Here is a 17,554-nt window from a genome sequence, read left to right on the forward strand (position 1 = left end):
AAGCATGCCGATGTGGACCACATGCAGGTCACGTTCTACCTCTCAATTTTTATACCATCGTCCATCCATGTTGTAAAGTCCTTCCGCAACATCATCTGTGTGGCAGAGTAGTGAATACGGGAAAAAATCTACAATACAATCTCCGTCAAATATTTGTACAACATGATCGAGCTTTGTTTCAATGGGTTCTGCAACACTAACTTTGTTACAATAACGAGGACGGGGCTGGGCCGCTGAATGGACCAGATCTAACGGTTGCTGAGGCCGCACGACATTATCTATGTTGGCAAAAAGTGAAGACGAAAAAATAATCTGTAACACAATCTCCATTGAATATCTATGCAACACTGATTTTGTTGCAATAATGAGGAGGAGGCTAGGCCGCTGAATGAACTAGATCTAACGGTTGTTGATGCTGCCCAACATTATATATGTTGCAAAAAAGTGAAGACAAAAAAATCTACAACACAATCCCCATTGAATATTTCTGCAACACGAGGTCTCACTAGTAGAAAAAGGGTCAAATGTGAAGCACATTAGTGCCGGTTTGTAACAGAACCGACACTAATGTGATCAATAGTACTGGTTCGTGGCGGCGATTAATAGTACCAGTTCATGCCGAACCTTTAGTACCGGTTCATGCCACGAACCGGTACTAAAGAGGCTGTGGCAGCCTGCTGTCAGGCTATGGCCCCATCATCACCATTTAGTGCCGGTTCGTACCACGAACCGGTACTAATGAGGTTATGCAAGCTATTTTTAGTCCCACCTCGCTCCCTAACATGGCTTTTACCACCTTAAATATGTTACTTCTCAAACTATCACAAGCACTTGGTCTTCATTAAACTATATGTGTAAAATTTGTGGCCGCAATATGAGTCTTCACCGGTTTACAAATCGTTGAGGACTCATATTGACAATTCAGATTGTACACAAAAAGATCATTGATGATCAAATTATTTTTGATGTATAAGATCATATTGACAATTCAGACTGTAAAGAAATATAAGATCATGATCTAAATGCTCTTATATTTTTTGTGTTCAGTATGCACCATTCAAAGCGACATCATCAACTTTCAACCATTTCTGCCTTCATTTGCTATTTTTCATGCATTTAATGATTTGTTTTGAGAGCTAAATAACCTTGAAATTGAAAAACACTACAAATGAACTCTGAAAAAGTTGAAACTTGGCATGGTATCATCATTTCACCCACATAGCATGTGGAAAAAAGTAGAGAGGGTTACGGCAAAAAACTGGATGCACTTCGTTTACAAACTGAACAATCTTTTTTGAAGTATTCGGGTTTCTGACAAAATTAAACTCATCTGTTACAAAGACATTTCATTTTTTTAAACTTATTACAACTCCAGACTTTTTATGCATTCAGTATACACCATTCAAAGCGACGCCATCAACTTTCAACAATTTCTGCCTTCATTTGCTATTTTTCATGCATTTAATGATTTGTTTTGAGCTAAATGACCCTGAAATTGAAAAGCACTACAAAATGAGATACATTAGTATCGGTTTGAATTTGAGCTGGCACTAATGTGTCCATTAGTTCCGGTTCCAACTGCTAGGCAGGAGGAGCTCTTTAGTACCGGTTCGTGGCGAACCTTTAGCACTGGTTCGTGCCACGAACTGGTACTAATGAGGTTGTGTCAAGTCAGGCTGGGGCCCCACGAGCACCTTTAGTACCCGTTCATGGCATGAACCAGTACTACAATTTCTTAGTAAGGTGTTTTTAGTCCCACCTCGCGAAGAGAGAGGCACTAGGAGCGGTTTATAAGCCCTGAGTGCAGAGACGATGAAGAAGAGGCTCAATGCTCACATTGCTTAGCTTCAAGCCTTGAGAAATATGGTAGACTGCATGGAGCTATGTGCAGTGCCGTCTACACTATTCCGAAAGGTTTGAAGCTAATTAACAAGCATTGCACCTCTTTTTTATTTTTAATAATTTACTACAACTCCGGACTTCTTCTGTTACGGCAAAAACTGGATGCACTTTGTGTACAAACCGAACAATCTCTTTCAAAGTATCAGGGCCGATTTCAGACGAAAACTCATCTGTTACACCGGCACTTTATTTTTTTAAACTTATTATAACTCCAGACTTTGAACCATCAAGTTTCAACCATCAACTTGGCATGATATATAAAAATAAATGAATAGAAGAAAAGAAAAAAAGCAGAAAAGAAAAAAATTATAGTAGAAAAGAAAAAAACTATAAAAAAACTACTTATAAATAAATACAAGAAAATAAATATAGTAGAAAAGAAAAAAACTACTCAGAAATAAATACAAAAAAATAAAGCAGAAAAGAAAAAAACTATATAAAAAAATTTGGGGCGCTGTCCTGTGGGCCTGCTAGACCACGGGCGTGCAATTTCAGGCCCACAAGGCCCAGCAGACTCACAGGGTAGCGCGCCGTAGTTAGGCCCAGAAGCCTGCTTTATAGAGGAGTTTGAAAGGGCAGCTGCGTTGGGTTTATAAATCAGTGCGGCTGCCCTTCGCCCGGCGAGATGGGACTAAACTTTGTGGTGGCAGCGCACCACCTTTAGTACCGGTTGGTGGCTCCAACCGGTACTAAAGGGTGACCTTTAGTACCGGTTGGAGCCGCCAACCGGTACTAATGGCCTGCTCTTCCCGCCTCTTGGCCTGGCCAAAGTTGGCCTTTAGTACCGGTTGGTGGCTCCAACCGGTACTAAAGGCCTCTCCTATATATACAACACTTACGAAAAATTTCAGTTAGTTCCTCTGTTCGTCTTCGTCGCCGCCCCGTCCCCGTCGCCGTCGTTGCGCCCCGGCCGTCCCCGGCATCGCGCGCGCCCCGGCCGTCCCCGTCCCCGTCGTCGCGCGCGCCCGGCCGTCCCCGTCCCCGTCGTCGCGCGCAGCGCCCTGGCCGTCCCCGCCCCCGTTGCGCCGTCCCCGCCGCCGCCCCCGTTGCGCCACTGCCCGTACGCCGCCGCCCCCGTCGCGCCGTCCCCGTCGTCGCCGTCTCGCGCCGTCGCCCGTACGCCGCCGCCCCCGCTCGTACGTACACACACACATACACACACACACACAATTTTTTTACTTATTTTTTGTTCTCTGTTTTTTAGATTAATGCATGTCAAATTGTTAATTAGATGAATTATCTAGATAAAAATGTTAGATTAATGTGAAATGTTAGATATGAATTAGATAGAAAAGTTAAATATTAATGTCAATCGTTAGATGAATTAGCTATAGATATTAATTAGGTATATGAGATTTGAACTAGTTGAATTAATATAACTAGTTTGTTTTTAGTAAATGCTTAGTTGAATTAATTAGTTGAATTAATAGAACTTGTTGAATTAATAGAACTAGTTGAAATAATAGAACTAGTAATGTTTCACATATATATAGAACTTAACTAGCTAGATGTTAATGTTAATGATTTTTTCTGTTATTTGTTAATGATTTTTTTCTATTTTTTAATTATATATATATATATTTAGTTTATATAAATGTTAGATTAATGTCAAATGTTAGATGAATTAGATAAAAATATATGTTAGATATTAATGCCAAATGTTAGATGAATATTAGAATTAGCTAGATATTAATTAATGTTAGATAGTAAGTGTTCAATGTTTCACCTATATGAACATAGGAAATGTCGTCTGACGATGAAAAAGATTTCATTATGTGCGAGCACTGTGAAGACCAACGCGGCCTGTGCGACAGAAATTTCCTTGTTGATAATAGGCGCGTCAGCATCAAGCTGGATGAGACATTCGAAGTGGATACAGTAAGTCACAACGGCAAGTATTTTTTCGTAATAAAGCATGACTTATGCTTCATTTGCTTGAACTTATAATTTTAAATTTTCACTATTCTACTAGCGCATCCCCGGACATGCTCGAATTTTTTTCTTGGATAAGATAGGTTTCAGTGCGATGAATGATATGGAGGTAAAGAGAGTTTACTTGAAGACCGAGCATGTGTATACTTTAAAGTCAAATTATACAATGCGGACACATACACCCATTTTGAATGCAAAACTTGGCAAGCACTATGCAAGGCTTATGCATTTGAGCCTGATATGGTTATCACCTTCGATATTCGTTCGGAAGATGATATTGAAGGTAATAGAGACATCTGGGTCGATGTGCAGACGCCTCCAGTTCTACCATTATGTGAGTTTTTCTCAACCATGTTTATGTCTTTGATATTGTTTATTCAAAAATAGTTGACAACTAATTTCTATTGTCAGCTTATTTCGGTTCAAGCAAACATGTCCGATGCTTGGTAGACAGGACCTACTAATGTCCCGGGGCTGAACTAAACTGCGAGGAGGTAAGTCATTATGTTTCATGGCTTGAGGATCTTCATACTGTCAAGAAAATTTTTCTTCCTGCACTTAAAAATGTAGTACTCAAAACATGCGACCAATAGTGATCGTATTGAACTACGGTCACATCTATAATGGAAAGATGGTAAGATTTTTACTATTTATCCTTAGTGCATCTTTTGCATACATCATTTTTGAAGCTAAACTTTCATTGCTAAGTATATTAATTATTATACGATGTTCTTCAACAGGGACTCCCGATGACAGTTGTGCCTTAGTGGATCGAGACAAAAGGTCGCATGTCAATGGTTAGCTTACAACCAAGATATTCTACATTCCACATGAGTGCATTCAGGATTTCTGAAAGCGATGAATGCTTAATAGTGAAAGATTAGAGCAAAATTGTTAACGATCCCAGAGAAGTATTAGGAGGCAGCAAGGAGAAGCGCATCCCACGATTAGGAGACAAATTCATCTGCATGCTCCAGTATGATGAATCATGAGAGCTATACATGTTCTATGCTATTTTACCTGAGAGGGAGCAGCAGGAATGATTTAGCTAGTTCATGCTCTTAGTACTTGTCCTCTCATGTCCGTATTCTCGTCCTGAACTTAATTAATCTCAAAGAGTGATTTGCTTGTGAACGCTTATAATATCATGACCATGTTGAACTCGATGATATCTTTGCTTCTGTTACAAGTGAATGTTTCTTCTTTAAGCTAGTGTTGGTGGTGATTAGATAGCGGTAATGACTATGATGATTAAATAGTGGTAATGACGACTACGATGATTTTTAGCTAGCTAGTATATACTGTTGTTGGTGATGATATGATGCAAGAGTTTATATATTAATATGTGATAATGGTGATGAGTTATTATATATATTATTTATGAAAGAAACCGCAAATTAGTTTGAACTGGATGGATCCTAGCTAAGTGATCAAGTATATATATATATATATATATATATATATATATATATATATATATATGCCATATTCATATTACTTGATCACTTAGGTGATCAAGTAATATATATGGATATATGGCATATACTTGATCACTCAGCTAGCTAATCCACATATGCATCCAGTCGAAACTAATCTGCGGTATTTTCACCTAATGATTTAACAACTCATTATAACGTAAAACAATCCTAAATTAAATTGATAACACAAATTTAAAGAAAAAATAAAAAATAAAATCAAAACCCACAAACATTTAGTACGGTTGGTGTTACCAACCGATACTAATGATCTACCGCACCCGTGGCCTGGCTCGTGCCACGTGGTGGCACTTTAGCGCCGGTTCGTGCCGAACCGGTACTAAGAGGGGGGGGGCTTTAGTGCCCACCCTTTAGTGCCGGTTATGGAGCCGGCACTAAAGGCCTTTACGAACCGGGACTAAAGCCCGGTTCTGCACCAATGTCTATTTTAGTGGGTTCTGCAACACTCACTTTATTGCAATAATAAGGACGGACTCATCTAATTACCAATTGAAACAGCTCACCTCAAACGTCCTGCAGAGCTTCTGTAATCACTAGCAAAAAGGCCCGAGCGTTGCAACGGTAGAAAAATAAATCCAGTCATATCTTTAGCTGGGTCAGTTGGACAAATTATGCGTGACCGGTTGGCAGATTATGACTCGATAATTTTATTTTTCTCCGACCTGACCCACAGTGCACCGCCAGATGGGCTTCCTGTGTTGGGCCAAAACGGGTGGCGAGTAACGAAACCAAATAGCTTACGTGAAATTAATTAAAACGGGACCAAACGAAGCGGGAAGAAACCAAGAATACCACCTCCTTTTAATAGTATATATATATATATATATATATATATATATAAAATATATATATATATATTACCAAAGGGCCCATGCGTTGCAACGGGAGAAAAAAATTCATAATTTCAAATGGTCATGATCACATTTCGTTGCATCACCGAGATACAATATCTCTCTCAATTTCTCGAAATCATGAACATTTTGAAATTATGAACAATTTGTTAAACTCATGCACATATTTGAAATCGCAAACAACATACTATCACAAATTTCTGAACATTTTCTACAATCAAGAACATTTTTTCAATTTATGAATATTTTTGCTATTTACAAACATTTTTTAAAAATTGTGAACATTTTTAAGCAATTTTCCTGAACTGGCAAACATTCTATAATCGATGAAAATATTTAGAAATTGGGTGGAATAGTTATTGAATTTGACGAACTTTTTTTGATTTAGCGAACATTTTTGGAAATGCCCGTGCCTTGCAACGGAAAAAAAACTATCAAGTTATACATGTGTGGTAGATATAAAAAAGTATGAATCAAATTCACAAAGTATATACAAATCATGTCATGATGCGATAAGACACTTTTAAAATGTAATTTCAAAAATGAACAATATGATGCTCATTAAGACTTGATTTTTTAAGGCGTCACAATAAAATATTTTGTGGCTGAGCAAACTGCATTGACGGACCCTGCCTGAGCTATACTGATAAATAAAGTGTCTCGTCTGGACTTAGCGTAGCGGTGTTTACCATAACCACTATTGTGATATGAAAATAAGCATAACTGTGTATGGAAGCAAAATAGACATTTAGTCATTTTAATATAGCTTACAAAAACAAACCCTTAGAAAGTTATGTCAATTTTGTTGGGTTCAGCGTTGTACAAAACACGGAAACCCTTTTTTACCCAACGCGAAGGACTAAATAAAATCATAAAATGAGCTATATAGATCTCCTAATAAAACCTTTATGGAACCTACAATTAGTTTTGTTCATTATTTACGGATGTGTTTTAATTTTTGTGAACATTTTCTAAAAGCTGATGGACATGATTTTTAAATTCCTGAATATGCTTTGAATATTGGCTCATATAAAAAAATCATGAACATTTTTTATTTCATGAAATCATTAGAAATCGTGATTTGTTTATAATTTGTGAGCAATTTTTTAAGTCGTGAACATTTTTTGATTTTTAGAATATTTTTTAAATTCACAAACAGTTTACCATTTTCCTACTTTTTTTCAGAACTCGCAATTGTTTGATATTTTGGAAATCCGAAATTAATTTTGAGATAAAAAACCAAAACAGAAAAAAAAAGTAAAAAGAAATAAAAAATAGGGGGCGCCATCAATCCGAAATTTATTTTTAGGGAAAAAACAAAATAGAAATAAAAAAAGATATAGAAAACAGGGGGCGCCACGACCCGCACATGGGCTGGCCCATTACTGCGCTTGGTAAAAAGAAAGAGAAAAAGCGTGAGAACCAGGGATCGAACCCTGGTCTCCTGTGTGGAGTATCGTTGCCTCAGCCATCGCGCTGCTCATGCATTGGTGCTATTATATCGTATCCACCTTTAATAACAGAACCCTGGAGCGATATTAGAAATTAAAAACGAATCGTTTTTGCCACTTACGGATGGCATTGGTGGGTAAATTTTGCCAACTTCGAGGGTATTTTTTATGACGGACGACCAGAAGCACTATTTGCTTTATTAGTAGGGAAAGATATATATATATATATATATATATATATATATATATATATATATATATATATATATATATATATATATAGTAAATATGCCCGTGCGTTGCAACGGGAGAAAACAAACTCCATATGCCCTTACCTAATAAGTATGGTTAAAGACCTCACCCTTCACGGCCCACGTTGACCTACCCGACACACATAAATTTGTCCTTATTCGCTCCTCGGACCAAACCCTTGCCACTCTACTCCACTTCGTCACCCAAACTCCCGTCCGGCGATTTTTGGCCTTCTCCGGCATGGCAGGTAGAGGATCCGGGCCCTACACTTCCAGATCCATTGATTCGGTGCTCGTTGTACAGGGCCCCGAGGAGGAGATGACGTCGCCGCTCCCTGGAGGAGGCCGCTCGACGGTAATGCTCAGACTTTTTCTGTCGAGATCCATTGCTTCCACCCAAATGGCGCATGGATCTGCCGCGAGGTGTGTCCCGGTGACGACGGAAGCCCTCGTGACAGTGGACGTTCGTGAGGCAATGTTGCATTATCCGGTGCCCGGTATGGTGTACCAGTCTAGGCGCCGCTACCGCGTCATGGTGGACGTCGCTGGCTCCTTCCAAGACGGATCAATCATCGATCTCACGTCCACTGACATCGCGAAGGTTCTGGACTCTGACGAGGAAGAGTGGGACATGGGAGACGGCCGCACCTTGAGTCTTGCGAGCCGGTGCATGTCCCATGTCCTATTCTATCTCGCCAGTGACCGGAGCAACACTTTGAGGGGTGCAGTCGACCGTCGGATATGGACACCGCGGACGTACGGGCTCTGCTTAGATTAGGTTTTAGGTGTCGTAATAGTATGGATTTATTAATTTCTTAATTGAATTGAGGTATCCCGTTGTGGAAGAAATTATTTGAGGCATGACCGGTCAGTGTCCACGGACGCGTCCTCGTAGGCGTTTGAGGGGTCGGATTTGCTGTATCCGGCTGAAGATGCTCTTAGTATAGGCTCTACTTCGATTAGGTTTTACTTGTCATGTAATAGTATGGATTTATTAGATTTCTTAATTAAATTGAGGTATCCAGTCAGTGCTGTGGACGTGCTTTCTTTGTTGTTTGAGGGGTCGAATTTGCTGTATTCGGCTCAAGATGCTGTTAGTACGTGTTCATCCTGTCCCCGGCGTACCGCATGTTTGCCTCGTGTCACAAGATCCTTTTGGTAAGTGGGCGGCCACGGGCTCCACGCAGTAGCTCTTGGTCACGTGGTTGAGGCCACGCATCCTTTCCCTAATGAGGAGAGAGGATTCCAGAGGAGGATCTCATCCCCGCCCAAGCTTCTTCTGCCACCTCGACACCACACGACCCCGCTGCCATCAGAGACACTGATGAGCCGCCGCCGTCTCCCAAGTCGCCTGCCGACCTCCGCCTCCTCTCCTTATTCTCCCATCTCTCTTCTCTCGTATCTGACCTTTCTCCCCGGTGCAGCTTCCACCTCCCTGCAGATCCACACTTTGTCGGGCGGAGGGAGCCTCCAGCATCGCTGGGAGCAATGGCCCATGCCCGGCGGCACTGAGGTGGCACATCACAATATGAAGCACCGCTCCCGATCCATAGATCCATGGTGGTTAGTGGCCCGGAGAGTGATTTTAAGTCAAGGCAAGCCCACGGAAGTCAGCTCCAATCCAGTCTTCTAAGCAGGGGTGTGGGAACTGAGGCCTGCTCAAGGTGCTATCAGTTTTTTTTCTCTGACCATGGTGAGTTCGTGCCTTTGAACACTTTGGTTCAATGTGACAATGCATAAATTCAAAAGATTGCTTGATTTGTTTTCTTTCCTTTTTTAGAGAAATTGATTGTATGAACCAGTCGCAGCGTCAAATTGTATTTGTATGAACTATGCATCAATGTATTTTTAGGATCACAGCCCAAGGCACAAAAACCAGTTGCTGTAAATGGTATAAATACAGAACCTGATAATAGTCTTTCATTTAGATGCTACGATTTCTGGTGGCGGCTCGCACAGCTTGCACCATGTTTTTTCTTTAACTTCTTCCCTTCCTTTTTATTTCTCTGTCATGTATCATGTGTGTTCCAATTCGAGTCCCTATAAATAATCGAGGGTCTTTCTCCTAGTTCTTTCCTTCCCTTTTACTTCTTTGTCACGTCTCATGTCGTTTGAGATGCAGTTGTCCTCAAAGCAATTTTCTTCCTTTATTTCTCTGTCACGTCGGTCCTTAACCTGGGCTCATTGATTTTCAAGTTAGCTCCTTAATACCGAGAAAATCAAAGACATATATGAATTGGAGAAATTGTGTGTAAGAAACCGAGGCGGGACTATTGTAGAACAATCTTTGCTTGCAGCCGAGGTGGGCTAGCTCGATCGGTTTTAATAATTTTAGAAGGTGAAAGGATTAGAAATTTAGAGAAATGCATCTTGCTTTATTAGTAGGTAATAGATGTAGATGTGTCTGCTACTCCTAAGATAGTTGTTTAAATCTGATCTGTTGTTTCTAGAATATGTGGATGACTGAATCATGTCAAGATTTGGCCTCGTGTATGCTATCTTCTATTTCTAACCATAGAACACCGAGGTATCTTTGGAAAGGAAATAACATGATGAGCATTGAACCTGACTGTGAGTGAATAACCACCACCCCCTAACTAAAAAAAGTAATGATATTGGCATCTATATTACCAAAAGTACAGTACACATAAGCTATATATACTTTCAGTTTTACTACTGGGAAAGGCTTGTTACACTTCAGTATACACAATAGTACATGCTTTAACCTGTCAAATATGTATTGTCATAAACAAAGAAAAATGTATTTGATTTGCCATGGAACTGGTTGAAATCGAAGATATGGACAATGGTGCAGCACACAAATCAAATCAGCATCACATCTTAAACTGAGGTATGTTTATGATCAGTCTGAAACTCGAATCGATAGGCTGAATATACACAATGAAACACAGGTTTTAGTGAGATTCTCAGATTCACACAGGAAAGTTGCTTGGAACTTTAACTGAAAAAAATCATGTTATTATTTAGACCCCTTTGTAGTGGAGCATATGTATAATGTGAGAAGTAGATATAGGATAAACATATAGCTAGGAGTATAAGGATTTTTTGCACTTGTCAGAGTAAATATATTTGAATAGTTCTACTTCTAACTCAGCTAACCAATCAACATCATATATTTATTAGAACTGTCATAAACTCTGAAGGTATATCCTGTAGTACTAAATTTTTTTTTGCCTTTAGGAATTTAGTCTGCTGCTGTGAAGTTCAAAGCAATTTTGTTCATTCTCCGACTCCTGCATTCTTTTCAATTGTCGTGCAGAAAAAGGGGATTTGAAAATAAAGCTTCCATGGCATGTAGAAACAGAGCATGTGGTTGGATCAACAATAGAACAACCTACGGTATATGCTTCATTTTGTTTGGATTCAGAAAATCTGTATGCTGTCTGTAATTCAGAAATTGATTGCTTCATTCACTCATGCGCTACTGCTATTTCATATACAGGGGATCAGGGAGGAGAGCAGCAGCCTGCTGCTTCTTGGTTACTGCTCCCTCTGTTGATCAGGGAGTACTACACATCTATACAGAGAACACAAAGAACAGAAGGCTGATGCAGTGATGCTTGCTGCTTTCAAGGGGATACATACCTCTGTTGTGGCAGCAGCCCTCTGCTTCTGCTGCCCGTTGCCGCTGCTGCCTCCCGCTTCTGCCCTCTGCTGCTGCTGCCCGCTGCCTCTGCTTGCCACAGCTGCTGCTGCTTGTCATTGCTCCTTGCCGCGAGCTCGACGGCGTCCATGTAGGAGCTCCCCTGCCCGCGCGTCGTCTCCGACCCGTGTGCCTCCTCCTCGTCCCTGCGCAGCAACAACAGCTCCTCCAGGCCGCCCTGCCACTCTTCCTTCTCCCTTTCTCCTTCCTCCCCTGGCTCTTCTTCTTGTCTCTCTCTCTCACACCAACTCACTCTTTCTCTGTTACCTACAGGAGGCCGACGCCGAACTGCAAGCAGCCGCCGCCTGGAGGTTCTCCGCCGCCGGAGCCCTCCTCCTCCTCGCCCACGTCACCGGCGTCCATCCTCGTCGGATCCGGTTCCGCCGGGACTCCCTGCGCCTCCGCCGCCTCGCCAAGTCCGTCTGCTGAAGCCGCCTCTGTCCGCTGCCTGCTCGATCCCCTGCCTCGACCACATCCGTGCGCTTGCGCAAGGGCTGCAACGCCCAGCAGCGCTTCGCGGCGTCCATGTGCAGGGGCAAGCAGAGGTCGGCGCCGGCGAGCAGGCAGTGGAGCGCGTCGACGGAGCCATGGTGGAGGTCATGGCGCCGAGCTGCTCCACCCACCTTGCGCCGACGAGCACGGGGGAGCTCAGGTTCTTGGGAATGGAGACGCACCTACAGGGGGCTGGCGATGCCGGAGGCGGAGGAGAGGGGCGGGCACCTTCCGCGCCGCCGAGCTCATCGACGAGAGCAGCCTCCCCCCTTCCACCTTTTCTGCCGCTGGATAAGATGAACAAAGGAGCGCGGGTGAAATTGTTACAAAATGCAGGGATTAATTTGCAAAAACACGCCCTGGCTCCATCCTCCCACGCGAGGCACGGTGGCTGCCGGCGCAGGACATAATGGATAAGACTATAGAGAGGATAGCGGGTTGAATTCAAATAACTATAGCGCCTTTTTTGTAAATGTGAAACGTTTTTCTACTACGCCACTAAAACAGGGATTGCGGGTTGATTTCATGTAAACCAAGGGGCTTTTTTATAAAACTACCACGACGACGGACGACCAGAAGCACTCCGTGCTTTATTAGTAGGGAAAGATATATATAGGGTCGCGCTATTCGTCATCTGGGTGAGGAATATTTATTCTTTATCCCCTCTCTATTTTGACATCAATGAACCGTATTTTTACGTTTCGTAAATTTTGTCTTATTTCAACATAAAAAGAGAATGTAAGAAAATATGTACCCACCATAAAAATATTTTATGTTACGTAAAATTACGAATGTAAAAATAGTGTAAAACATACATAAAATATGATTTTTTTTGTCTTATAACCTATTTTTTTTTGTTTTTTTATACCAAATTTTACATATTAAATCAATACACATGTAACTATTTATATTTTAAACATAATTTATTTAAGAAGCGATCGTAAGATTACCTCGGCTGAAGAATAACTTATTCTGCATCCTGCGTGATGAATAGTAACACTATATAGATATAGATATAGATTGCCGCGTTTCCTATCATTGCAAAAATGAAAAGAATTGTATCACGTCTCCTATAGATACATCCGAAATTCAAGGGAGGTTAATAGGAGGTTAGTGTGAATTTCTTCCCTACGTTTACGTAATTAAGTTCGTATAAATCTCAGCCCGGTAGTTTTATCGGAATACATCTGGAACGCTAGCCCGTGCCTTGACGACGCTACCCGCGAGTAAGGTGCTTTTGGTCGGGATTAGTTCGGATCGGACTACAGGCTGGCTAGCTAAGGAATCAGTTCGGACTACAAGCTGGTTATATTACGGGCTGGTTAGATTACAGGGGTCTACACGTAACATAACGGCAAATTAAAGGAAGAAGACGGCCGTGGTCACAATGGCGATTAACCGACGGCCAAAGAAGAAGAGAAACACAAGAGCGGCTCACCGCGAACCGCTCGATTGGCTGGATCTCCCCTCCGAACTGCTGGAGCTCATCGCCCAGCGATCCCGCGATCCCATCACAGGGCTCACCGCGTTCCGGTCTGTCTGCCGGACATGGCGCGCCGCGTCAGGGCAAGCGCCTCGCCTGCTGCTCCCCGCCCCTCGGAACCGCTCCGCTCCCCGTGCCGGCTCAGCGCACGCGCTCGTCTTCCCCTTGCCGGGCGGGTGGTCGGTCGTCGTCGATGCCCGCGACGCGTCCTGCCGCCTCTCGCACCTGACCACCGGCGCCACCGCCGCTCTGCCCAAGATCAGCGCGGTCCACGACGGCAAGACCATGTCCGACATCAGGTACGTGCACCATACGGCTGACGAGAGCGCGCGCAAGGTCCAGATCCGCACCCCCTTCTATGATGTATCCTTCCGAACATACCTTGAATTCTCAGATCACTTCCGCTTCGCCATTCATGCCCCGCCCGGTTCTTTGTCAGCAAGCACAGACGACATGATGATCATCATGTTCCACCGCTGCTTGCTGGAACGAGAGAGCATAGTGGTCTGCCGGCCGGGAGACGCGGCCTGGACGAAGCTGCCAAAACGCCCGTCTTCTCGCTTCGACTATTTCATCGATGTAACCTCTTTTCAGGGCAAGATTTATGGCTTGGAATCTAATGGTGCCACATTGGTGTTTGACGCAACCACACTCGAGTTCCTCTGCTCGATTGATGCGCCACAGTCGACGTCCAAGCTTTACTCCATGATATATTGGCCTTACAAACATGATGATCCTGTCGATTTCGACTACTTCCATCTCGTTGCATTGCCAAGCAAGCTACTTTTGGTCGTTCTAAGCGTGAAATCACTTGAGCCAGCAGGTTTTGCCTTCTTTGAGTTAACGTCTGGATCTAGGGATGGCCAGCTCTCCTGGCGTAAGGTAACAGGAGATGGAATCGGTGGCAACTACGATGTGTTCATGGATTGCCACCATGCGACCTTTAGCGACAATAATGGTGTTGGAACCGGAGCTCGGATATATTATGTTCTTCACCGGACGTGGCATCCCAAAGCATCGGCGTACTACTATGAGATGCATGACGGCAAGATGGAGTGCCTGTACATGTCACTAGACGATAATCGTGAATACTCAACTAAGCCTAGTTGGTTTGTTCCCTAGCTAGTTTGTTGATTTTCCATGTGCATAGTGCGATCAACCATGTAAACAATGATCTATTAATTGCTTTGCAGGCCTGGTGCGTACTACAGTCTACAGGTCCGATGTACTGTGTGCAAAATTTAAGATATCAGTTCTTTTTGTTCATGATGACAAACTGCAATTCGGTTTTGGTTAGGTTGATATGCATTTTTTTGTGAGGAAAAATTGGAATTCATTAATTAAGTGGCACCATGTTTGCATTACATAGGTCCGGAACCTTGTCCGGCCCAGAACGAAGCTACACCGCAGTGCGCTTCTTTATTCGACCAAATTTCGCTAAAAAGTGACTAACAACATTTTGTTCACACCTCACAAGCTTAACTAAGAATTCATCATGTTCCCGAAGACGCGAAGTAATCTTGCGGATCAACATCACATGCTCCGACCGGTCGCCAATACCTTCTTCGATTAGTTTATCACTTCTACGCAGTCCATTTGAATCACAAAAGGCAACTCAGACCAGTGAGTAGTCAGAGAGATGCCTTCTGAACATGAGCAAGTTCAAATTCTAGTGGTGATGCACACGGCCTTAGCTCATGGCAAGACAAAAAAAATATTTCCATGTTCATCCCGGAGAACCATGCCAGCTCCTGTAGTTCCGTCCTTGGCAGGAAAGGACCCGTTGATGTTGAGCGCAGCCCAGCCGGCCGGTGGTGCCTCCCATCCAAGTGCTGATGGCTTCTCATGCTCTACATGTGATAACAATTTCCTGCTGTACAAGGGCGCATCCACCATTTTTCCTTTGATGTGATCTCCATAAGGGTACGCCTGGATGGCTAGCAATGAGTTGATATAGCTGGTTAGGAATCTGGTCGAGGCTTCGACCAGCGGTGGTCGTTTGTTGTGGACGATCTCATTTCTCACATGCCAGCAATGCCAAATCGTCATGAGCGTATACATCCGCTCCTCTGGTGACAAGTCCGCGAGCAGATGAAAAAGCCACTCTGGCCCAGTGTGCATGACTCGGCGGATGTCCGGAATATTCCATTGCCGCGCCATAGCTTGCCATAAGACGACCGCTTGAGGACATCTGCAAAGAGCATGAAAAGTGTCCTCCGGTTCGGTAGCACACACATGACACATCTAGTTATGTCACATCTAAACTGATGTCTACTCTGTTTGTGATCTATTTTTTGTCCTTTTTTTCTTGTTGCTGCATTATATATTTGTGAGAGCTTAGATGTGACATCTTTAAAAGACATCTAGATGTGAATTAGATAAACTGTATTTGTAACATCGGTGTGTTGTAACACAAACGAATTCTATCCTCTCGTAACTAATAAGACGAGGTAAATCTTTTACCTCCGCTTCACAAAAAAACTTAGTTTTGATAGGTGTTTTCCATCAACACTACATGTTAAGAATTGTTCTCACATTTCCAATGCCCGATTAGTGTTATAGGAAATACTCCCTCCGATCCATATTACATGTCTTAAATTTGTTTAGATACAAATGTATCAGACACGTTTTAGTACGTGGGCGTCCCACTTCGCTTTGTTGGTTGATTGCCCGCCCCCAATAAGATCGCCTCCATCCTTCACGTGGTGTGGACGCTCATACCCCCTCATCACTCGCCCCTCCAGGGCGATCCGGGGGGGGGGGGGAGGGGGAACCCTAGCCCCTAACCGCCTCGATCCCATCCCTTCTTCCCTTCTATCGCCGGCAGGGGACAACACCGGGTAGAGCCCGTGTGTTCGACAGCGGCGACGGTGGGTTGTTCCTCCTTCCCTGTACGACGACGTGGGCGCAAGATCTGCGGAGGTGCGGCCTCTTCCTCGATCCATGGTGGCGTGATGGCTCCTGCTGGAGGCGTTTGTGGTGATGCGAGGTGAGATGGACAGAGGATGGAGGTGGGGCTAGGCGTGGCCGGTGGCGGCGTCCGGCCGGGATCCGGTCTTGGCGGACCCGACGGTGACTCCAGCCCAGATTCGAACATGGCGGCGACGGCGTCCCCTCCGCCGGGGATGATGGGCCAGATGGTTGGTCCTCATGGCGGCGGTGGTGGTAGCAGCGGCGTCCGACCCGAATCCGGTGTTGGTGGACCCGGCGGCGACTCCGGCATGGATCTGAACATGGCAGCGGTGGCATCCTCTCCGCCGAGGATGACGAGCCAGATGGTTAGTCCTCGTGGCGGCACCGGTGACAGCGGATCTTGGGATCCCGCACCCGGCGACATCGTAGGACGCGCTTGGCGGCTGGAGCTTCCTCCGGCGTCGACGGCGCATGATGCGGGATCGCGGTGGCGGTTGCTGTTGTATGGGCGGCGACAATGGCTGGCGCAATGGTGGGTGCTCCATGTAGCGCCCGGAATTGGGGCGGCGGCTGTCGGTGTCAAAACCGGCAGATCTCGGGTAGGAGGTCCTGAACTGTGCGTCTAAGGTCGATGGTAACAGGAGACAGGGAACACAATGTTTTACCTAGGTTCAGGCCCTCTTATGGAGGTAATACTTTACGTCCTGCTTGATTGATCTTGATGAATATGAGTATTACAAGAGTTGATCTACCATGAGATCATAATGGCTAAACCCTAGAGGTCTAGCTTGTATGGCTATGATAATGTATGTCCTCCGCAGTAAGTCCTCTGGTTTATATAGACACCGGGAGGATCTAGGGTTACACAAGGTCGGTCACAAAGAAAGGAATCTACATATTTAGTCGCCAAACTTGCCTTCCACGCCAAGGATGTAACACCTCGGATGTAACTTTCCCTTTTTGTACTCCAAGTCTTGCCGTTTCCGGCGTTAAGTTATATTTATTTCTCGGGTTCGGGTCTTTGTCTCCGTGTGTTGTTTTCGTTGTCATGCATCTCATATCATGTCATCATTTGCATTGCATTTGCATACATGTTCGTCTCATGCATTCGAGCATTTT

General features: G+C 43.8%; 1 protein-coding gene across 1 annotated transcript; it reads left to right on the forward strand.

Moving 5' to 3' along the window:
* Positions 1-13,228: 13,228 nt before the first annotated feature.
* LOC123121844 (uncharacterized) lies at positions 13,229-14,788 on the forward strand. Its single transcript, XM_044541954.1, has 2 exons — positions 13,229-13,821; positions 14,117-14,788. The coding sequence occupies exons 1-2, from the start codon at positions 13,427-13,429 to the stop codon at positions 14,229-14,231; spliced, it is 510 nt and encodes a 169-aa protein (XP_044397889.1). The 5' UTR covers positions 13,229-13,426; the 3' UTR covers positions 14,232-14,788.
* Positions 14,789-17,554: the final 2,766 nt, after the last annotated feature.

Source organism: Triticum aestivum, chromosome 1A, assembly GCF_018294505.1.
Source record: "Triticum aestivum cultivar Chinese Spring chromosome 1A, IWGSC CS RefSeq v2.1, whole genome shotgun sequence".
Classification (NCBI taxonomy): domain Eukaryota; kingdom Viridiplantae; phylum Streptophyta; class Magnoliopsida; order Poales; family Poaceae; genus Triticum; species Triticum aestivum.